Source organism: Mesoplodon mirus (genome assembly GCF_964341445.2).
Source record: "Mesoplodon mirus genome assembly, chromosome: 4".
Taxonomy (NCBI): Eukaryota; Metazoa; Chordata; class Mammalia; order Artiodactyla; family Ziphiidae; genus Mesoplodon; species Mesoplodon mirus.
In genome coordinates, this window is record NC_138979.1 from 65,575,799 (window position 1) to 65,599,887 (window position 24,089).

General features: G+C 37.8%; 1 protein-coding gene across 10 annotated transcripts in view; it reads left to right on the forward strand.

Moving 5' to 3' along the window:
• The window catches only part of PEAK1 (pseudopodium enriched atypical kinase 1), a 306,121-nt gene that overhangs the window by 225,535 nt on the left and 56,497 nt on the right, over nucleotides 1-24,089 (forward strand). For 9 of the 10 annotated variants that reach the window (XM_082617339.1, XM_082617336.1, XM_082617334.1 and 6 more), the window contains one exon: nucleotides 19,583-22,824. In XM_082617339.1, coding sequence (XP_082473465.1) covers nucleotides 19,697-22,824 — 3,128 coding nt within the window. In that variant the 5' untranslated portion in view covers nucleotides 19,583-19,696. Of the gene's footprint in view, nucleotides 1-10,052; nucleotides 10,072-19,582; nucleotides 22,825-24,089 lie in introns of those variants that run through there. The other variant, XM_082617335.1, reaches the window with a different exon arrangement.

A 24,089-nucleotide genomic window follows, 5' to 3' on the forward strand; every position in this document is an offset into this window, starting at 1 on the left:
ACATGTTTCCTAAGTATTTGGGCTAGGAATTGATTGGTTTTGATATCTTGTCTTCTTGAGTTTTGTCTTGTCTCAGAACACAGAACTCTTAAGAAGAACTTGTTTGTCTGCTGAACACTCTACCAAAATATCCTCTTATCTAAGGAGGAAAAAGGTAGAACCAAAATCTGAAAAATAATAGAAATTACCAAAATTATTCATTAAAATAATAGAAAAAAATTAATTATTGAAGCATTGCACAGAAACCTCTTGATGAAAATGTTCATGTTATTTTGGACTTTTAATTATGTCTAAATTAATTAAATTCTGCTTGAATAATTAATTATTTCTACCCCTCATTTTTAGGCAAGAGCCCAGGGAAAGTAATAAAATTTAAATGGCCTTTGCCATTAGGGAGGCTTTTCTAGTCTATAACTATAAATTTTGTTGTTTCTATTATTGGTTTACCCTCCCCTAAGAATTCTTTTGGGTAATACTCTGATTTTAAGCAATAACCATTGCCCTTTATCATAAACAAGCACAGATTTCTCAAAATTCTGTCTTCTAGGCTTATTTTGTAAGGTAAAGTATATTGTCTTTAATTTTAAAGGTATGCCCCAAGATCACATTTTCTACCATAATCTCAAAATTCTCCAAATGTATTCATATTTAGACTTCTCTTCAGTTAGGTTTCCCTTCAGGTTGATTTTTTAAGGAGCAAACAAATTTTTCCTACTATTTGTTATTATTTGGGAAGGGAACTAACATTTGTCAGTGCCTGCTGTGCACCACATGACATACGTTTTTCACAATACCCCTTTCTTCTCCAAAGTCTAGGTTTTGTCTGTGCTTTGCTGCTTCCTTACTTAATCAGCCACTTGGTTTTTAGTGCCATCAGCAAATCAGAAACTAGTCTCTCTCTGTATACCTACAAAGATTTGGGAAATTTACTACCATCAGAATATATTTGGAATTGTAATGATCCAAGATAATATAAAATGGAAGAGTGATAAGTAAGAGAAGCTAAGAAAACAAACGGCTTCTAGGAGTTCTTTCTCTAACAAAAATTGTACCTAGTAGTATTTTGAGACCTACCAATAGATTATACCTTTCTCTTCAATGCTAACAATATTTAGAGAAAATCAGAGCATGGTAACCTGTCATACAGGATTTCCACTTGCACTATTTTATTCCCTGACCTAGCAAAGCTAAGGCTTTTACTGCCATACAGACAAATTGAGGAAAAAGAGAGTTGGATCAAGAGCTTCCTTTGACCTATCCCTCACCTGTTTGTCCACTTAACAAATGACCTTCATAAGCTTATAAAATCTTCTCTTTAGTAGAAAAATGGTAGACCCAATATTTAGCTGACTCTTGCGTACAAAGGTCAAATAGTTTATAGAGGAATAGCAGGGCTCACAGGCTGCTTAGCATGAAATATCGAGTGATCTAGAGGGAATGGCAAGAGTGATGGTATTGCTGCTGCAAATAATTGCAGGAGGCACTTGTGAGTATTGCACAGTAAATCTGCACCTTCCGTGGGCACTCATTTAAGGGGAGGCTTCCTCCGGATGGAGCGTTGGCAACACATGTCTAATAGGTGCATTCATTTTAATATGCTCATTCATTGAATAGGCCTGATGAATTAGTACATGTCACCATCTGGTACTTAGTGAGACTATTCATTTTTAAAATGTTGAAATTATAGGGAATGGTGCACACTAATTAAAATCCTTTTAATTGGATTGTGTTGGTATAAAGTATATGTGTAGGAGGACTTCATTGGAATTCACCATGCATCTAAGGGTATACACATCGGCTTGAAATCAATTAGAACAAAGGAAGTCAAGAGAGGGGAAATTCAAGAAGAGCTGTCTGTCCTTTCTCTGAATGTGTCTGCTCATATATTGGGCTTTCTTTTTGTGTTCCTATTCTTCCTGGCACACACTTTTCTTAATTGTCCTCCCACCTTTTCTTTATTTTGTGTTCCCTTTCTTTCTCTCTCACCCTCCATTTTTATCCCCCTTTTTCAATGTTGTTGTTCCCCATTTCCTTATCTCTTCCCCACCCCATCATTCTTCAATCACCCATTAAAAACAGAAGTGTTGGATGAATAACTATGTAGTGATTCAGTAAAACATTAGCTCTCTGTGTCCTAGAACTAGAATGAGTTCTAGTTGGCCAAATTTTTCTGGGTAACTGTTAGTTTGAGCTCTTTAAGCATTAAAGTGTTTTTAGTTAGAATAATCATTTGGTGCTTATGTGACCTACATTTTTTTAAAAATACAGACTAAGATTTGGGGTGCTTTTTCTTCATTCTGTCTTTGTTTATCTTCAAGTTTGCTATAATGGGTATTTATTTTATAATTGAATAAATAAACTTTTAAATAATAAAACCATTTGTATAAAAGTCTTTCTAAAATACATTTCAAACTTCTGCTGTTTTCTTCCCTTCTTAAATACAGGATACCAAACATAGTTTAAAATTTTCTTGATATCTTGCTATAATTAGTATCAGTGTCAATCACAGTGCTATTCTGGAAAATACAGTGATGCCCCTAAGAGATATAGGGCTATTTGCCCCACACTGAAATTCTTTTTGAGTTCTTAAGGGGTTTTTTTGTATTTTTTTCCTCCCACTTTGCTGTCAGGTAGTCACTTGTCACTTGCCGTTTCTGTCTGAATTCTTCTGTCCCTTTCTAAGTTATTTTGACCTCTGAAACCAGATAATAAAGCATCATTTATTCATCTGTTCAAGAAATATAAAGTACCAAAACTAACGTCTCCTGTCTTCAAGGAGCTAAGACTAGTGAGTGTGAGAGAGAAAGTTGTATACAAATAGTCATAAATACCACATAATGGGAAATTTGAGGAGGAAACAGTTAATTCTAAGAAGATGATCCACAACTTCACAGGGGAGTTGGCATTTGACTGAAGCATCAAAAGTTTTGTAGAATTTTGAACAGTTGTTATATGGTGGACATGTAGGAGATGATTTTCTTAAAGGGTAAAACAGTATCTGATCACAGAAGAGCATTATACTTTATTATAAAGAGTTCAAATGTATTGTATTGGCATCTGAGAACCACTAAGGGTTTTATGAAGAAGTAAGTAAAGTGGTAAAGATTTGTATTTTAGAGGAATTAGGAGACAGCAAGATACTATCCCAGTAGTTCAGACAAAGAGTGATGAAATCCAGGACTTAAAGTTGTACCTCGGGTTGTTAAAGGGAGAGGACAGATTTGAGAGACAGAACCTTGCACTGATTGTATATAGTATGAGGAGGACCAGGAGGATCAAGTTGACCCAGCCTGAAAGCCTACCACTGTTGTGATACCATTAATTGTTGTAGTGCCCTGAAAAAGGTGGAGCACATTTTGGAGGAAGGAGAAGTAGTTTTGTTTTGAGTGGTCTAGTAGACATTTGGAAGCTGAAGTCTGGAGCTTCAGAGGACCAAGAGTAAGAGGTATAAGTTCTGGGAAGATATTTCACCCTTATATATTTGGGAATAGACAAGGTCACAGAATAGATGGTCAGAAAGAGAGTCTTTCATAAAGGGTGATAGTGGAAGGGGCATTTGGGCATCTTTTTGAAAGAGCAATGGGGCACACGTATCTCCATTCAAATAAAATAACGCTGTTATCTCAGTGGGTTCATAGTAAAGTAGATAAGGGGTGTATAAGTCAAGGGCAGTGTGAGAGAGAGAGTTATAATTCATCAGATTATAAGTAGAGCATTCATTATTAGTTCTGTACAAAAATACCGATTTCAGTTGATCAAGTTAAATTTGTGTGTAAAACAAGAGTAAAGAGTCTATAAATGAGACCTTAAGGCTCTTTCCTACTTTGTCTAGTTTTCAAATATGCCCTGAATAGGTTATCTTACCAGGTAACTATTTCCATAGGGAGTTGTTTCTTATTATATATGAGAAATATTTTTAATTGTTTAAGGTTGTTGAAGGGCTCTGACTACAACTTCATTTCTTTCATTGTTAAATTTGTTTGAATGAGGAATTTCCTGGCAGTCCAGTGGTTAGGACTTGGGCACTTTCACTGCCGTGGGCCCAGAGATTCAGTCCCTGGTCAAAGAACTAAGATCCCGCAAGCCACACGGCGCAGCCCAAAAGAAAAAAAAAATTGAATGATTCAAAATGGCATATTTATCCAAATTTGCATTTATGTAATTTTGAATTGGTAGTAAATTTTGGAAACAATTTTAAAGATATTTGTGTTATCAAACAGCATGTTCATTGTGTTAAATATACCTGTGTATCAATGTGTGTACAATTGATCTGTGTACAGGAAAAAGACCTGGAAGGGCATATAGTAAGATTTTTGGTTTGGGGTTTTGCTTGTTTGCATATCTGTATTTTCCAATTGCTTTCATAATATAAGAAATCAAGTTATTTCTCATTTTTTTAAAAAAGATAATGGCCAGGAGGCCTAGAGAGTTTGATAACTTGTATAAACTTATATCCAATTAGTAATGGCCTTGAGCCTTGTTCATTTGTGCCTCTGAGGGTTCGATTGATTGGTAGGTTGTTATGATAGGAATGGAAATGCTACCCGATATTCTGGCAACCACAAGGACCAGGAGCCCAGCATCTATTTAGGAATGTCTGGTATCCTACCTGTCACTTTCCATGCAGAGAAGCATTGGCTCTCTGTAGTGGTCCAGTGTTACAGACCACAGGCAAGTATGTTTACTGATAAGGAGATTAAAGACCCAGCATACTTCTGAAGGTAATTTAGCTTTTCTTCTATCAGACTGTGGTCCTTTTATATATTAATATCTAATAAACTCCCTAGAGTCCAAGCTTTTGCTGTTTTCTTGAGACCAGCCCTGAGGAAACCTGTTGGCATATACTCATGCCCATCTGGACAGTGTGAATCCTTTGGCCACAGTTGACATCCTTCATGCTCCATCACTGGCTCCAGCACTTCAGTTACTCAGCCCAAGTTTTATTTTTCTGCCTTTATCTATATTAAAATAAAGGTAACTAGAAAATTGTCACTTTGCCTTTTTCTTTCCTTCCCATATCCATGTCAGTATCCTGAATCTTTTATATTACTCTCATTAAACCATTTGCACTCAAGATTTAGAATCAAGTTTATATAAGAAAATAGCAATTAAACTATTTTTTAATGGGAAGAATTTTAATCAAATACTATTTGGTTTTAGACTATGTTTGTTAAATATTTTCATTCAAACATCAGTTTTCTCATTTTCCACAGTTGAAGTAGTACAATTGTTGCTAACTTAATTGTCCACACTTCTCAGTATGCCTCTGGGAAAATCATCCTGGGTCTTCATCTAGGGAGACCCCAGGGTCATCTTAAGTCACTGTCCCTCTCCCCCAATGTCCTGCTGGTTGACATGTGCTGTCCATTCAGCCTCTCAAATTAGCCCCTGCCCATTAATTCCTACTTCCACGCATTAGTTTGGGGCCTTACCTGGTCTGGTATTATAAAAGTTGAACCAACCACATCTTCTTCAACCTTGCCTCTTATCAATGTATCCTTTCCATATCCACCTGAATTCTTAAAGCACAGTAGTATCGTATTACCCTATTGCTCAAGAACTCCGTCCTGATACAATCTGACAGCATCTCTTGCAAATAATGCAAAACACAAGTCCAAAATGGGATGCTAAAGTTTCTTTGCAAATCAGTTGTTCAGAACTTGGCATACATTTTCCTGTAGGAAGAATAAATGGTAGATAGGTTTACAAGATAGCTGAAACTTTCAATTAAACCATCCGTGATAATTGAAGCTTGCCAGCATAGTTAACAGGGTTCCCATAGAAATAGCTTTCCACCTGGAATGTCAAGATGGGGTCCAAATATGTGTAGAAGCTATTGGAAGAGGTCATTTCCTTTCCTGTCCTCCATTGGATATAGAGATTTAGTAAAGGAGGAAAGAACTAATATTTATTAAGTGCTTATTATTCATCAGCCTCTGTTAGTCATGTTATATATTTTATCTTTTTTGAGATATAATTTACATTTAACATTGTATAAGTTTAAGGTATACACTGTGTTGATTTGATACATTTATATATTGCAGTATGATTACCACCGTAGCATACCATAGCATTAGCTATCACCACTATCACATCATATAATTATCATTTCTTTTTTGTGGTAGAACATTTAAGATCTAGTCTCTTAGCAACTTTGAAATATGTAATAAATACAGTATTGTTGACTATAATCACTATGCTCTGCATTAGATCTCCAAAACTTATCCATCTTCTAACTACAAGTTTGTATCTTTTGACCAACATCTCCCTAATTCTCCCACCCTTCAGTCCCTGGTAACTACCATTTTACTCTCTGTTTCTATGAGACTGACTTTTTTTTTAGAGTGTACATATAAGTGATATAGTATTTGTCTTTCTCTGTCTGAATTATCTCACTTAACATAACACCCTCAAGGTCTATCCATGTTGTCACAAATGGCAGGATTCCTTCCTTCTCATAGCTGAATAATATGGCATTGTATATATATATACCACATCTTCTTTAGCTGTTCATCTGCTGAGGGACTCTCAAGTTGTTTCCATTTCTTGGCTGTTGTAAATAATGCTGCAGTAAATGTGAGATGCAGATGTCTTTTCAATAACCTGTTTTCATTTCCTTTGGATATATACACAGAAGTGGAATTGCTGGATCATATTACAGTCCTGTTTTTTAATTTTTTGAGGAACCTCCATACTGTTTTCCATAGTGGCCTAACCAATTTACATTCCCTTTTCTCCGCATCCTCATCAATACTTTTTATCTCTTGTCTTCTTGATGATAGCCATTCTAACAGGTGTGAGGTGATATCTCATTGTGGTTTTGATTTGCATTTCCTGATGACTAGTGCTGTTGAGCATCTTTTCATATACCATTTGGATGTCTTCTTTGGAAAAATATCTGTTCAGTTCTTCTGCCCATTTTTAAATCATATTTTTTGTCTCTTTATCATTGAGTTGTTTGAGTTCTTTATATATTTGGATATTAGCCCCTTATCCAGTATATGGTTTACAAATATTTTCTCCCATTCCGTAGGTTCCCTTTTCATTTTGTTGATTGTTTCTTTTGCTGTGCAGAAGCTTTTGAGTGTGATTTAGTTCCATTTGTCAATTTTTGCTTTTGTTGCTTGTACCTTTGATGTATATCCAAAAGATCATTGCCAAAACCAATGTCAAGGAGCTTTTTCCCTATGTTTTCTTCTAGAAGTTTAACAGTTTCAGGTCTTATGTTTAACTCTTCAGTCCATTTTGAATGGTTTTTGTGTGTGTTCTAAGATAGGGGTCCAGTTTCATTCTTTTGCATGTGGCTGTCCAGTTTTCCCAACACCATTTATTGAAGAGACTGTCCTTTCTCCACTGTATTATTCTTGGCTCCTTTGTCATAAACTAGTTGGCTGTATATACATGGGTTTAATTCTGGGCTCTCTGTTCCATTTGTCTGTATGTCTAGTTTTATGCCAGTACCATACTGTTTTAGTTACTATAGCTTTGCAGTATACTTTGAGATCAGAACGTGTGATGCCTCTGCCTTTTTCTTTCTCAGGATTGCTTTGGCTATTCAGGGTCTTTTGTGGTTCCATACAAATTTTAGGGTTTGTTTTTTCTATTTCTGTGAAAAATGCTATTAAAATTTTAACAGGGATTACATTGAATCAGAAAGGAAGAGATAAAATTGTTGTTATTTGCAGATGATATGATCTCATATATAGATAATCCTAAAGACTCAACCAAAAACACTTGAAACTAATCAATGAATTCAGTAAAGTTTTGAGATATAAAATCAATGTACAGAAATCAGTTGTGATTCTACACGCTAACAATGAAATATCTGAAAAATAAATAAAACAATCCCATTTACAATAATATCAAAGACAATAAAATACTTAGGAATAAATTTAACCAAGGAAGTGAAAGATCTGTACAATGAAAACAAGATTTTGTTGCAAGAAATTGAAGAAGACACAAATGGAAAGATATTCTGTGTTTGTGGATTAGAAGAATTAATATTGTTAAAATGTCCTTACTACCCAAAGCTATCTGTAGATTCAGTTCAATCCCAATATATGTTATCTTAATTCATTTTAACAACAGCTCTGTGGGGTAGATGATTATTATACTCCTTTAACAGATGCTTAGCAAATTAATAATGTAAATGAGAATACAAGAGGAATGCTTACCTGACATAAGAGAATATTGTTTTTAAGCCCTGCTTTTCAAACTTTAGCAATTTATAGGCTGCTTTTCATTGATTTTAAAACTGCAGTCTTTTAGTATTGATGTATGTTATTTTTATAATTTTACTTAAATATGAACAAACATAAAATTAGGTATAAATTCTTTATGCATATATTTCTCATTTAGCTATAAACTGAAACAAATTTAAAAGTTAAGTAGAAAAAAAAGCCTATAAAACTAATAAAATTCAAATTAACAACATTATTTTTATACAATAGATGATGTTTTGCTGAAACAATTGCAGCTCACAATATGAATATGGAGCTGCCTGCAGCCCCACAGGCTTCTTGGCAGTTTTCATTACTATTGGCTCTCTTCTTCTGCCACACTCTTTCTAGGATATTGAAAATCCAAGATTGGTACAGTGTACCAGTGATGTCATTTTGGTCTTTACTTAGTGGGACTGTGTCATTTACATATTAAGTGAGCCTCCTTTTCTCATTATTCTGTACAATTAAAGCAGTGTGCTTGATACCAGCTCAGATTAGGAAAACAAATAAATGTATATGTACATTTGTAATAATGTTACAAATCATGTTGATGTGCTTAGTTAATAAGTGACCATTACAATACTCTATCATATGTTTACATTAATTTATTTTATATTGTAAACTTTGCTTTCAGTTCAATATGTGAACTGTTTTGGAGAACTCATAGACACTTGAAAATACATCCTGGATCCCAGGTTGAAAGATACTCTTAATGTATTTTAAGCCATTATTTATTTATAACCATTATAAAAATAATTCTTATACATGTATTAGAAAAGTCCTCTAGATACCTCAACCAGGAAAGACTGTTATACTATTGATAACTTATTATGGTATCTCTTTGAAAGCAATAAATTCATATTCCTTTAAAGTACTGTATAATTCAGACTTTCAATAATTTAGAAGTACTTTTTCCCTTTAAAAGTCTAAGCTATAGGGCTTCCCTGGTGGCGCAGTGGTTGAGAGTCCGCCTGCCGATGCAGGGGACACGGGTTCGTGCCCCGATCCCGGAAGATCCCACATGCCGCGGAGCGGCTGGGCCCGCGAGCCACGGCCGCGGAGCCTGTGTGTCCGGAGCCTGTGCTCCGCAACGGGAGAGGCCACAGCAGTGAGAGGCCCGCGTACAGCAAAAAAAAAAAAAAAAAAAAAAAAAAAAGTCTAAGTTATAGATGTCTTACAGAATGTATTGTTCATTCTGTTCTGTAACTGGGGAAGGTAAATTTTAGTTTGACTGGAAAAATAATGCCTCCTACCAAATGTACAAGTCATGCAAGACAATAAAGCCTCCAGAAATGGTGAAGAGTGGTAACAAAGGACGTTATTACTTCCTCTGATTATGTTGCTGTAAACATTCAAGTGGAATTTCTCTCAAACTAATCAGCTGTTTCTCACTTCTTTTTCCTTCCCAACCTCTTCCTCCTCTCCTTTTCTACTTTCTCTTACCTTTGAATCTTTCACTTCCCTCATTTTCCCTCTTGCTTATTCCCTTCTTTCAAACCAGAGATCACCTATCTTTTCACATCTCAATTAGCCTACAGTCTGGCTTTCTTCACTTGACAGTTGAGGTCAGTGAAGAAGAACACAGCAAAGCAACTTCTAGCCGCATCTCACCATTCGCTCTCAACCAGCGACTTCACAGGCCCTTCCAAATAAGGATGGCTCCTGACTCAGTCTGGGCTGGATGAAAGATCATACTTAATTTGCCTCAGAATATTCACTCCAACACTCTGAAGCAAAAAAACAAAACTCCTTTGGGGCAGCCCAGCTAGCTGTTTGCCTCTTAGTTTACTCCTAGCTTGCTCTGCAATGAGTACATGGACTCTGCCACCTCAGAGATGAGCTGGGGAAGGTATGGTTGTGCTTGCTTCTAACATTTATTTGTTCAAGATGGAATTCCACTGTGGTAAGCAGTGCTGCTGCTGCTGCTGAGTGGACTGCTTTTCAGGTACCACCATGCTTATATCTAAAGCAGCCTCCAGATGCCATGGGTAGCTGAACTCTACCATTTATGTGTACATGCGTTCATCCATTCTGTCTCTGCCATGTTAGCTATGTGACCTTGGATATGTCTCAGTTTCTTCATCAGTAAGGTGGGGCTAATAATAGTATGTACATCATAGGGTTTTGTGAGAATTAACAGTTTTCATGGGTAAAGAGCTTTAAATGGTGCCTGGCATTTAGTAGTAAATGCTAGCTAAAATTATTATTATTCAGGAAGCACTTATTTATTAGTATCTAGTATATTCCAAGCAATCCGAAAGATATAGAGATCAAAAAGATACAACCTGCCTTCTAGGGACTTACATAATACAACATGGTCTTATAATAAAGGTACTTAGGGAGTTAGGTAAAGCTTCATCACAGGTAAATTTTGAACTGGGTCTCGAAGGGTAAACAGGGTGTTGCCAAATGGAACAGCATTAGAGAATATACATTCCAAGCAGAGGGAATCGTTTGTGAACATATTAAAACTGTAAAAGACTATGGAGTCCTTGGCTGTTATTAGATAACATTTTAACTTGCTCTCTGATGTATGCCTTCTTAAGTAGGGGTCTGAGGTAGGTTCAGTGAACATTTTGGAACTTATAATCTTACAACTAGCTGTTACCTAGTTTATAATAATGATGATGATTATTATTATTTAACTGGTTCATCAAAGAGTTTGAACTTAAAAGATGAGTTGGGACCTTAGCAGTGCCTCTTTACAGTGGAGCATCTGCTATTGCACAATTCTTATCCTGAGATGACTACCATGTGACAGGAACAATAAATTGTTAGAAAAAATTTGTGGTTAGAACAACTGGAAGTGGATGGGCTTCCTCCTTTCAACAGAGCTTTGGTTAAGTTTTCTAAATTAAGCAGGTTTTACCTTGGTTTCTTCTTTAGACAGAAGAACCTTATGTCTTAAGATCTTGCCTATTCTTGTCATAGCAAAGAGCTGTGATTTTTTTTTTTTTTTTTTTTTTGGTCAGATCTCAAATTAAGAAGGTTCCTTTTACGCATGGAATTTCCATTTGTGCACCAAATTAAAGCTGTGTTTTATCTCCTACAAAGCCTCTTCCTGCAGCTTTGCTTTCACTTCCTCTCCCCACCCTTTTAGTCATATACTGAAGGGTTTGGCAGCTGGCTGTGGTATTGGGTCAGCATTTTTCTCTGTGGAAGGAGGAAAGGTTGGAAACAGTGACATGGGGGTACTTGTCACATTTTCCTTTCCTTTTTTTATTTAAGTGACCTACTTCCTCCTTTACAGAAGCCTAATGAGAACCTTGGCTTGTAAATTTTACTTTAGTAGCCTGGAGATGGACTACAATAATGTGTCGGATGACATATAGGCGATAGTTTCTCAGTGAAGAGTATCCTTAAAAGCCCATGTACAACAGTGAGGATTCTTGATTCTGCCTCTTTGGTGATGTGACACATTTTATGAAGAGAGATAATGGACTCTGGGAGTCACAGGATTGGGGAAGGAACTGAGCAGTCCATTCCCCATCCTCATTTATTAACAGATTCTCCTTGGGTGCCTTTAGGAAATGCTCCATATATGGTATTTAATATACCACCTACCCACTCTCACCTCCTTCACTGACTTGAAAATTGCATCTAGCTTGAGGAGCTCCAGCTCTTTCTGTGGGCCTGTCTATTCAAGATTGAAATCCTGTGTGGATTTGGTTGTTTTGTATCAGATCTGCCTGAAACTGTTAGACTAGAAGCAAACTAATTATGTCATTGTCCGTATAGCAATAGAGAGTAAAAAACAGTAATAGATTCTTAAAAAGCTGTCATGACTGGAAGTGAAATTAGGCTACTCTTGAATAGCTTCATCTATAGCCCAAAGGGCTTTGGCCTTGAAAACTGTCAAATATGAAATCAGATTTTAGATCATGGAATCCTAGCTAGCTCCTCGGGGCAGCTTCAGCCATTAAACTCTCCCATCGACCATTTCATCTGCAGGATTTGCTTTGAGATTATAAGGAATGTGGAGGCAAATGAGTATCAAACATTCCATTTTGATGCTCCATAGCAGCCCTCTTTTGGCAAACAAATAGAAGACACCAGGGTAGACTGTCAAAAATCCTTGCTTAAGTGCCTCAGGAGGCACATTTTTTATTTCTCAAGCATAACTTTGGTGGCTAGAGTTTCCTATTTTGAAGGTGTCATTGTTGAGCAGGCAAAGCTGCTAGTTATTGATTGCCATTGAAGTCATTTTACAAAGACAGTAAGGCCCAAGGATTGCTCTTTGGACAGAGCTACAACTGGTATAGCTTCTCTTTCTAAGAGCCTGTTATAAGTTAAAATAGTTTTGACAGTATCTTTAAGGGCACATCTTTGTCTCCAAACATAATTAGTATTGAAAAATGAAACCCTCGTAGTTAAGGCTTTGTGGCTTAGACAGCAGCCCCATCTGGTGCTTGCTAAAGCTGTTTGCATGGTTCATCTCTTGGTTTTATAACAGCATGAATACAGATGTACACAGAACTTATAAAAGAATGTCAAATCCAAGGTCTCAGTTTTATTGATAGCTTTCTACTGCACACAGCACTGACATAAGCTAATTGTGTTCCCTGTGAATCTTATTTGTCTGTCCTGTTGGTAATGTGATAGCTGCTTATCAATTCAACAGCATCTCTTGACTGAATTAATTTACTTGCACTCAAAGTGGAGAATTATTTTTACTATTTATCTACCAGTCTTGGAAAAAGAGAATATACTGTACTACTTATAAAGAGAAAATTTAGTCCCTCTCTTATCATCAGTGGGTTTAACTTGGTTGACAAGATATTAGGCCAGGACGCCGTATTCTTTGTCGTCAGTACCACATAGACAGGAATTTTTTTTTTTTTTAAGATTCTTGGTGACTGACAGGAACTTCCTCAAACTGCTAATAGAAGTTACTTCAGAATAACAGGATTATGCATGATTTCATTTTCTTTATGCTTTTCTGAGTTTTCACAGTGAGCGTACATAAGAAAAGAAAAAATATCTTATATAACATCAAAAAAAGTAATTTAAAAACAGAGCATATTGTAGGTAACTATAGCCTTGAGTTGCTGTTCTCAGTCTTTCTCATTCACTTGTGTGGCCTATTCTGGGCTTCAGTTTCCCTTGTCCATAAAACAGAAGAATTGAACTAGGGGCCTGCTCAGTTTTAACATTCTAAGGTTTGTAATTATCTACTGCTTTTTTTTCTGTCTTTTCAGCCTCTCGCACTCCCCTGTGTCTTTTTCCAGTATTTGTAGTCAACATGATCTAGTCTCTACCATCTTAAAATAAGGAAATCCTTTCTGGACCCCCTCCTCCATACTCCCAGCTCGTTCTTTCTTCCACCTCCCACTTAAACTTTTCCAAAAAGTTATCTAAAATTACTCTATCTCTTCCCTCTTCAACTCACTGCAGTCTGCTTTCCATCCCCACCACCGCACCAAAATACTCTGTGCTGAGATCACCAGTGAGCTCACATTGCCAAGTCCAGTGGGCACATTTAAGTCCTCATTCTCTGTTACCTCTCAGCAGCATTTGAAGTAGCTGTCTTCTGCTCCCTCCCCAGCCCCTCCCCCCCTACAATGAAATCTCATCTGGCTTCTATATCTCACACTTAAGGCTGTTATTTTTGAGTTTTCTTTGGGGGCTATCCTCTTCTCCCTGGTTCACCCACCAAGGCTACCTCCCCAGCTCACTCTAATTTCCTTTTGGCCTAGAGATTCCTATATTAGTAGTTCCCAAACAGACAAGAACAGCAGAATTCCCTTCTGTGTTCCAAACTTCTAAATTCAGCTACTTGCTGTATAGTATGCAGGCTAACAAAATATGGACTCACAATCTTCCCTCCAAAAGTTACACATCCTCCAATATTGTCTGTCTCAATAAATGGCCCCACAAATCATTTGAATACATAAACCCAAAACCTCAAGATCCAAAATCCAGTGTTTCATGCATATACCTGTATCTGCCTTCCCTGAAGCTACATCCTAATCTAGATCCTTATCATATCTCATTTTGTCCACCACAGCCCTTTAAACAGTCTCCTGGCCTCCTGTACTGTTCTCCCCCCCCCCCCAGTGCATTCTCTATAGAGCAACCAGAACTGCCTTTTATTTTTTTAAGTCAGATTTATTGAGGTTTGATTTATATACAGTAAAACACCTTTTTTTTAACTGTACAATTCTATGAGTTTTGACAAATGCATGCAGGCGTATAGCCACCACCACACAACATTTGGATTGTTTCCAGTTTTTGCCTATCAACCTTTGTGTTCAGTGTTTAGTGTAAACACAATTTTTCATACCTAGGAATGTGATCGCTGGGTTACATGGAAAGTTTATGTTTAACTTCATAAGAAACTGCCAAACTGTTTTCTAAAGTGGCTGAACCATTAGCATTCCCACCAGCACTATTTGGGAATCTCATTTGCTCCACATCCTCCCTAGCCCCAGTTTTTGGTTTTGTTTTAATTTATTTTAATCATTCTGATAGATGTATGGTGGTACTCACTGTAGTTTTAATTTGTATTTCCGTATGACTAATGATATTCTGGTGTTTATATACAATCCATTTACCTTTGGTAGAATATCTGCTCAAATCTTTTGCCTATTTATTTTTATCGGATTTGTTTTGTTGAATTTTGAAAGTTCTTTGTATATTCTGGATACAGAGTTCTTTGTCAGATATGTATTTTGCAAAAAATTTCTCATCTGTGGCTTGTCTTTTCCTTCTCTTACCATCAGTACCTTTGTCAGAACAAAGGTTTTTTTGTTTGTTTGTTTAATATATCAGTATAGTTTATTTCTTTTATAAGAGGGAAGAAAAATACAGGAGGAAAAAAGTCAATAGCTGTGAATTTAATTCTTTTTTTTTAACATCTTTATTGGAGTATAATTGCTTTACAATGGTGTGTTAGTTTCTGCTTTATAACAAAGTGAATCAGTTATACATATACAAGAACAAAGGTTTTTAATTTTGATGAAGACCAAATTATCTGTTTTTTCTTTTATGGATCATGCTTTTGGTGTTGTATCTAAGAACTCTCCCTATCCCAGGGTTGCAAAGATTTTCTTCTATGTTTTCTTCTAAAAGTTTTGTAGCTTTACATTTTGTACTTAGATCTGTGATCCCTTTTGAGTTCATTTTTGTGTATGGGGTGTGATGTATGGATCAAGGTTCATTTTTTTGCCTATGGATATCCAGTTTTTCTAGCACATTTGTTGAAGAGTATCCTTTTCACTTTTATCAAAAATCAGTTAACTATATTTGTGTGGCTCTATTTCTGGTCTCTATTCTGTTCTGTGTCTATTCTGATCTATATCCGGCATCAGCAACCTTTTTCTTTAAAGAACCAAATCATAAACATTTTAGGCTTTGCAGGCCAAAAAGCAAAAACCAAGGTATTATATAGGTACTTGTATAACAAGAAAGAAAATAAATTTCCATGAATTTTTTAGACAAAATTCAAAATATAAAAATTGAATTTAGTTTTTTGTAACACAGCTCTACTTAATAAGAAGAATGGAATTCTTTTTTTGGGACAGGGATAGTTTGTGCTAAGATCACCAATGATTAATTTTGCTTAATTCAGGTTCAAAGTTAGTGCTTCCTGTCATCAAAACTGATTACAAATGTTCATCTATTGATGCATATCTGTAATGAAATTTCACATATTTTTATCTTTGAAAATGTCTTTTCGGGACTTTCCTGGTGGCTCAGTGGTTAAGAATCCACCTGAATGCAGGGGACACGGGTTCGATCCCTGGTCCAGGAAGATCCCACATGCCACGGAGCAACTAAGCCCGCGAGCCACAACTACTGACCCTGTGCACCACAACTACTGAAGCCCACGTGCATAGAACCCGTGCTCCGCAACAAGAGAGGCCACTGCAATGAGAAGCCCATGCACCGCAACGAAGAGTAGCCCCTGCTGGCCAAAACTAGAGAAAGCCCGTGCACAGCAGTGAAGACCCAACGCAGCCAAAAATAAAAAAATTAATTTATTAAAAAAAAGAAAATGTCTTTTCACACATGTGATTCATGTAGCAGTGGAAACGCTGCAATTCGTAGAGTGCTGAAAAGCACTGCAAAGTGATGAGAGTGCCACATAGTTTGTCATAACTACTCAGCTCTCCATTGTAGCACAAAAGCCACCAGAGACAATATGCAAACAAATGAGCCTGGCTATGTTCCAATAAAGCTTTATTTATGGACACTGAAATCTGAGTTTCATATAATTTTCACTTGTCACAAAATATTTAAAAAAATTTTTTTTCAACCATTTAAAAAACATCTTAAGCTTAGGGACATATGAAAACAGGCAACAGGCTAGATTTGGCCTATGGGTTGTAGTTTGTGTATCCCATTTCCCCCATCTATGTTTCTATCCTTTTGCCAATACCACATTGTCAGGATTACTGTAGCTAAAAAGTCTTGAAATCAGGTAATATGAGTCCTCCAACTTTGTTCTTTTTTGAAATTGTTTCTGGCTATTTTAGTTTCTTTGCCTTTCCATATACATTTTAGAATCAGCTTGTTGATTTCTACAGAAAATCCTGCTCGGATTTTGGTTAGAATTACATTGAAGCTGCAGAGCAACTTGGGGAGAATTGACATCTTAACAACATGGAGAGAACTTGATATATTTCTCTATTTAGTTCTTTGATATCTTCACTCTTTTATAGTTTTCCACATATAGATTTTAGATTTTGCATATGTTTTGTTAGACTTATACCTAAGTATTTCATGTTTTTTGGTCAGGGCTGTCTTTTTTAAATGCTGGTTATATCATCTTGTTTCCCCTGTTTAAAACCCTTTGGTGGGTTCCTGCTGTTCTTAGGATAAACTCCATAATCTTTAAAAGCTTATAAAAGGCCCCACATGATCTGGACCCTGCTCTCTTTTTCAGCCTAATTTTATGCCATTCTTCTCCTTGCTCAAAATGTTTCAGTCTCAGACTAGCAGGAAATGGTTTTATCAACTAAGGGATATAGCTTTTAGAATATCTGAAAGAGCAAATAAATATTTTCAAACAGACACTTGAAAAATATATTTTTACTTTATTGAAAAAAGCCATTCAGTGGTCTCCAGCAAAGAGTGAACTTAGATTTTGGCCGAGTCATTGGGCTCTCTGTGTGGAATTCTTTGATCTTTGTCTGCACTTCATCCACTGAGGCAAAGTGCTCTATGAGTGTTGTTTACAAGGGGTGTAGCTCTGTATATATTAACTAAAGAAAATGTTCTTTCCTTCCTTATAAATGTGCTGAAACTTGGGTAAAGGCTGCATTTCTGACCAAACCAAGGATCCTGTCACTGTCATTGTACCGGAATGAAGTTAAACTTTTCAGCTATTAAAATAGTTCTTACATGTACATGCCTACTGCCAGCTTTATGATAATATCCAAAGTGGAAATGTAAGACTGTAGTAGTGTTCTGTGGGAAGGTCTATAGCTATGTGCCTAAGAGAGAGATGAGAGAGAGAGAGAGAGAGAGAGAGAGAGAGAGCCACGAGATTATTTTTTAAAGATAAGCCTCAAAACCAGCACATTTAATCAACCAGTGTTTATCCAGCTCCTTATGCTAGACATACAGAGATGAATAAGATATAGCCCAGGCTTAAAGAAGCTCAAAAACTAGTGAGAAAACAGACAATTAAAAATGAAAGTGCTTGTTCATGGAGGTATGTCCAAGTGGCTTCGATGGTACCCAGGTGAAATGAGTGGCCCAGCGGCATTTAGAGTATGATAAGACTAGTTGATTTTTAAGACATAAGGCTAGAAGGGAGGCAAGGACTATATGCAAACCTAAGGGGATTGTATTCCATCCTGTAACTCAGAGGTTCCATTACCTCAATGCACATAGAATTACCTATAGTAAAAATCAGATTCCTGGACTCTTCCCTTAGAGATTGACTTGGGTGTTTCCCCAGGTGGTTCTTACCTATCTAGCAACCCCTATCTTACATTTGGGAGCCAATGCGTTAGGTAATATTGAACCACAGAATAGTTAAGCTAGGTAATAAGCTGATCATATTAGCATTTTAGAAAGGAAAATCTGATAGTAGTACAGAACAATGGGGTCAACCTGAGAATTCATTAAAATGCAAATTCTGATCCAGTAGGTCTGGGATTGGACCTAAGATACTACATTTCTTTTTTTCTTTTTTCTTTTTTTTTAAATTTTTATTGGAGTATAGTTGGTTTACAATGTTGTGTTAGTTTCAGGTGTACAGCAAAGTGATTCAGTTATACATATACATATAGTCATTCTTTTTCAGATTCTTTAAGGATCTTGAGGATAAACTGCAAGTCTAAGATACTACATTTCTAACAAGCTTCAAGATGAGGCTGATACTGCTTGTCTGAGGACCATAATTTGAGTAGCAAGGGTAGAGAGGTTGGATTGGTAAGGGGTGAGACTACAGGCATGGAGGTCAGTTAACAACCTATTGCAGGAATCTAGGCAAAAGATGGTGGGCATCTGAAGTACTAGCAGTGTCTGGTAATGGAAAGGAGTTCCAGTGAAATGTAATAGATAAAATTGGCAAGACTAGGGACTTCCCTGGTGGTCCAGTGGTTAAGACTCTGTTCCCAATGCATGGGACCCAGGTTTGATCCCTGGTTGGGGAACCAGATGCCGCAACTAAGAAGTCTGCACACCGCAACTAAAAAAAGAACCCACATGCCACAACAAAGACGTGGCGCAGCCAAAACAAATAAATAAATAAATATTTTTTAAAAATAAAAAAAATTGGCAAGACTAATTTACAAAAGGATTTAGGATGTGGAGTTAGAAGTGAGGGGAGGGGTGTCAAGAATGGTCTGAAGTTTGAAGCTTAGCTATCTAGGTGGATGATAGTGACAGTAACTGAACTAGGATAAAGACAGAGGAAGAAGGTGGCCTGGAGGGTAGAGGAGGGCTGCTTAGAGTACAAAAGATCCTTAGAGTTGAGAAAAGAGGTGGACAGAAGATTAGTTCTGAGTGCATTGTGTTTGAGGAGTCTATGAGATATCCAAATATAAAGGGTGGGCAGAAGAAGAGGAACCCACAATGGACCAAGAAGCTTCAGGTTGGAGGATAACAGAAAGAACGGTTCCAAAGAATTTCTGGGAGGGGAAGCTCACAGTATCATTGTCACAGAGACATCAAATGAAATGTTATACTTGGTTCAATGAGAGTACATAAAATTATGGTTAAAAATCTAACATTCCAAAACTGCTGATTAGCTAAAGAGAGTTCATAAAGTGCCCAAATTAGTTTATCTCTCAATCTTTTAATTTAAGGAATAGTTGAAGCCAGTATTTTCAAATCACTCATCATGATAAGCCTCATAGTACCTTTTCCATTCAGATTTTCTTCTTCTCTCCCCCTTCCCCCAACAGATTGATCACACTTACAAGAGCTGCTATGAAACATAGGGGAGGTGAAAACTAACAGATGAAAGTTTTGCCATGCACTGAAAGGAAAGCATTGTCTGTGAAGTTCTATTTTTAAAAATGTCTGCTTGTAATACCTTTACTGAACACGTTTGGAAACCTGGTGAATGCAAGAACTGCTTTAAACCTAAAAGCTTACATCAGCTCCCCCCAGACCCTGAGAAGGCACCCATCACCCATGGCAATAAAACTAATGCCAATCACAGTAACAACCACCGAATCAGGAACACCGGAAATTTCCGGCCTCCTGTGGCTAAAAAACCCACTATAGCTGTGAAACCCACTATGATGGTGGCAGATGGGCAAAGTATGTGTGGTGAGCTTAGTATCCAAGAACACTGTGAGAACAAACCTGTCATCATAGGATGGAACCGAAACAGGATGGCCTTGAATCAGAAACCACTTAATAATAATGAAGATGATATTGAAGGATTTAGCCCTGTTCCTAAGCCTTATGGGAATAATGATAGTGCAAAGAAGATATCAAATAACAATAGTGGACTAACTGAGGTGTTAAAGGAGATAGCAGGCTTGGATACCACCCCTCAAATAAAAGGAAATGAAACAAACTCCAGAGAAACATTCTTAGGAAGAATAAATGATTGCTATAAACGATCACTGGAAAGAAAGCTTCCACCAAGTTGCATGATGGGCGGAATAAAGGATACTCAGGGCAAGCATGTTATTCTGAGTGGGAGCACAGAAGTGATCAGTAATGAAGGGGGTCGATTCTGTTACCCAGAGTTTTCTAGTGGCGAAGAGAGTGAGGAAGATGTGCTTTTGAGTAACATGGAGGAGGAGCATGAGAGCTGGGATGAGAGTGATGAAGAACTGCTGGCCATGGAGATTCGCATGAGAGGGCAACCTCGCTTTGCCAACTTTAGGGCAAACACTTTGTCTCCTGTTCGATTCTTTGTGGACAAAAAATGGAATACTGTCCCCCTGCGAAATAAATCTCTGCAAAGAATCTGTGCTGTAGACTATGATGACAGTTATGATGAAATCCTGAATGGTTATGAAGAGAATTCTGTGGTCTCCTATGGACCAGGAAGCATTCAGAGCATGGTGTCATCTGACTCCACATCCCCAGATTCCTCTTTAACAGAAGAATCACGTTCTGAGACAGCCAGTAGTTTATCCCAGAAGATTTGTAATGTGGGAATAGCTCCTGGTAACCCGGGAGATTCTAAGGACATGAAGGAAAGTGAGCCCAACTATGAAAGCCTCTCTGGTAATAATCAGGAGAAGGACTCATCGCAAGCATCCAAAAGCTCAATAAAAGTTCCAGAGACGCATAAAGCAGTCCTTGCTCTCCGATTAGAAGAGAAGGATGGCAAGATTGCCGTACAAACTGAGAAGCAAGAAAGTAAAGCCCCTACAGATATTACTGGGCAAGCAGTAACAATAAACCTCGTTCCTGTAGAAGAGCAAGCAAAGCCCTACCGAGTTGTGAATCTGGAACAGCCTTTGTGCAAGCCATATACTGTCGTGGATGTGTCAGCAGCCATGGCCAGTGAGCACCTCGAGGGCCCTATTAACAGTCCCAAGACGAAAAGCTCATCTTCTACTCCAAACTCTCCAGTGACATCACCCGCACTGGCATCAGGACAAATAAGTGCCCATTTCCAAAAATCCAGTGCAATCCGCTACCAGGAAGTATGGACTTCCAGTACCAGTCCACGACAAAAGATACCTAAGGTGGAATTAATTAGCGGTGGGACTGGACCAAATGTCCCTCCAAGGAAAAACTGTCACAAATCAGCACCTACTTCACCCACAGCTACAAACATTTCCTCCAAAACCATCCCTGTTAAGTCACCTAATTTGTCTGAAATAAAATTTAATAGTTATAACAATGCCGGTATGCCACCTTTTCCAATTATCATTCATGATGAGCCAACTTATGCTCGGAGTTCCAAAAATGCTATCAAAGTTCCCATTGTGATCAATCCAAATGCCTATGACAATCTAGCCATTTACAAAAGTTTTCTCGGAACAAGTGGAGAACTTTCAGTGAAGGAAAAAACCACAAGTGTAATAAGCCATACTTATGAAGAAATAGAAACTGAAAGCAAAGTGTCTGATGACACCGCTAGCAAACCCACTGAATGTCCCCAAGCTAAAGGGTTTTTAAACAGCACAGAGCGTAAAAGGGGTTCAGTGGCTCAGAAGGTTCAGGAGTTTAACAGCTGTCTTAACAGAGGTCAGTCCTCACCACAGAGGAGCTACAGTTCCAGCCACAGCTCCCCAACAAAGCTCCAGAGAACCACTCAAGAACCTGTGGCCAAAACAGAAAGCACTCAGGAGTCTCAGATTGTGAGCAGCAGCAGCACCAGGGAGAAGGCAAGCACTGTGCTTTCTCAGATTGTGGCTTCTATCCAGCCCCCACAGTCTCCTCCAGAAATGCCCCAGTCTGGCCCTAAAGCCTGCAGTGTGGAAGAGCTTTATGCCATTCCTCCCGATGCCAGTGCTGCTAAGACTACACCTAAGAGTACACCAGTCCGGCCCAAGTCTCTCTTCACATCCCAGCCCAGTGGTGAGGCTGAAGCACCTCAGACCACAGAAAGTCCTGCCACCAAAGTACAGAAAGATCCACTCACAAAGCCAGTCACCACCCCTCCCTCCAAATTAGTGACTAACCCCCAAAGTGAGCCACCACCCCCCTTTCCCCCACCACGCTCGACTTCCTCCCCTTACCATGCAAGTAACCTTTTGCAGAGGCATTTCACCAACTGGACCAAGCCAACTAGCCCTACCAGGTCAACGGAAGCTGAATCAGTTTTGCACTCTGAAGGCAGCAGGCGGGCAGCTGATGCAAAACCTAAACGCTGGATATCATTTAAAAGTTTCTTCCGCCGTCGGAAAACAGATGAAGAGGACGACAAAGAGAAAGACCGAGAGAAAGGGAAACTGGTGGGCCTGGATGGCACAGTCATCCACATGCTGCCCCCTCCTCCAGTTCAGCGCCATCACTGGTTCACAGAGGCAAAAGGAGAGTCCAGCGAGAAGCCAGCCATCGTCTTCATGTACAGGTGTGACCCTGCCCAAGGCCAGCTCAGTGTGGATCAGGGCAAAGCCAGGGCAGAGCAGTCAGCAGTCACAGAGAAGGGTAGAGCAGAGGATGGGGACTCAGAGAAGAAGAAAAGGAGTCATTCTTCTCCATCACAGATTCCTAAGAAACTTCTCAGGTATGTAAAATATCCTGGCAGAATGTGGGAATTTTTTTAAACACATTTTCAGTTGCTAAGTTTTTTGCATCTTTAAGATTGTTTGAGAGCCATTTTTGTTTGTAAGTAGCACTCAGCGACCATCATCTATCTTTTCAACTGCATTTCAAGATTAGAATATTATTAAAGTGATCTTATTAGACTGAACAAGTCTTATGGCCCTGGATCTTTAGCTAAAGTAGCCTGCTGCATTCTGGTAAATGCAGAGGGGCTTTAAAAGAAAAGCAAATCCATAATACTTTAAGAGCAATAAATAATTTGTTGCTTTGAACTGCTGTGATAGTGTGAGGAAGAAACAGGACCAAATGAATAAATGGTGATACTATGCTTTCCTTCACTATAAATGAAATCAAACTCTTAAGCATTTTTTTTTTTTTTGGCTTTCACCAAGGTGTTATCTCTATCTCCATTATTTTTTAAAGGGAATATTTGTTTTTTTATTTCTGTCTCTTTCTGTCCTTATTTCATGTGTTGTGGAAAGGTGGGGGAAAGGGCAAGCAGTTTATAGTTTTTTAACATGTAGGTGAAATAAGAGAAGTTGGTTACTGAGATTGAGACCCAGTGATATAATTCTCAATCCAACTAGGCAAATTGTACACCCACACCAGTTCTCTAAGCATCAGTTTTCTTTAATACTTGAATAACTGTTTATTGATCACCTAGCCTGTATAAGGCACATCCCAAATATTTATCTCAAATCCTTGTAACAGCCCTACAAACTGAAAATTAGAGAAATTAGAATTGGCCAGATTCACACAGTTAGTAATTTTCAGAGGGAGAATTCAAACCTTGATCTGTCTCACTGTAAAACTGGTATTCTTCCTATAATGCCGCATTGTTAATGAACATAAAATCAAACAAAATTTTTATATTTTCACTTGTAATCATTCACATAAACATTTATGTTTAGGAAGCCTAAGTTTTTTCTTTCTCATTTGTATTTTAATCAAAATTAATGTACTGCCAATAAAAACAAGGAACTGTTATCCAAGATTGTATTAACAAATGGGATGATTTCCTTATATCCCCTGTCCTTTCTGTTCTTAGCAAAGATATGCCCTGAGTATTCCATTCATCTGATTCTGAGTCTTCCTCCCTCTTGATTTACAGTGAGCCTTCTCTACCAGGCCTGGCTTCCTCCCAGCAAAGAGAGAAAACTCTGATCCAGAGCAGATTCTCTCACCAGCTTTTCTTTAGAAAAGTGTAAATTAAAATGAACACTTAAT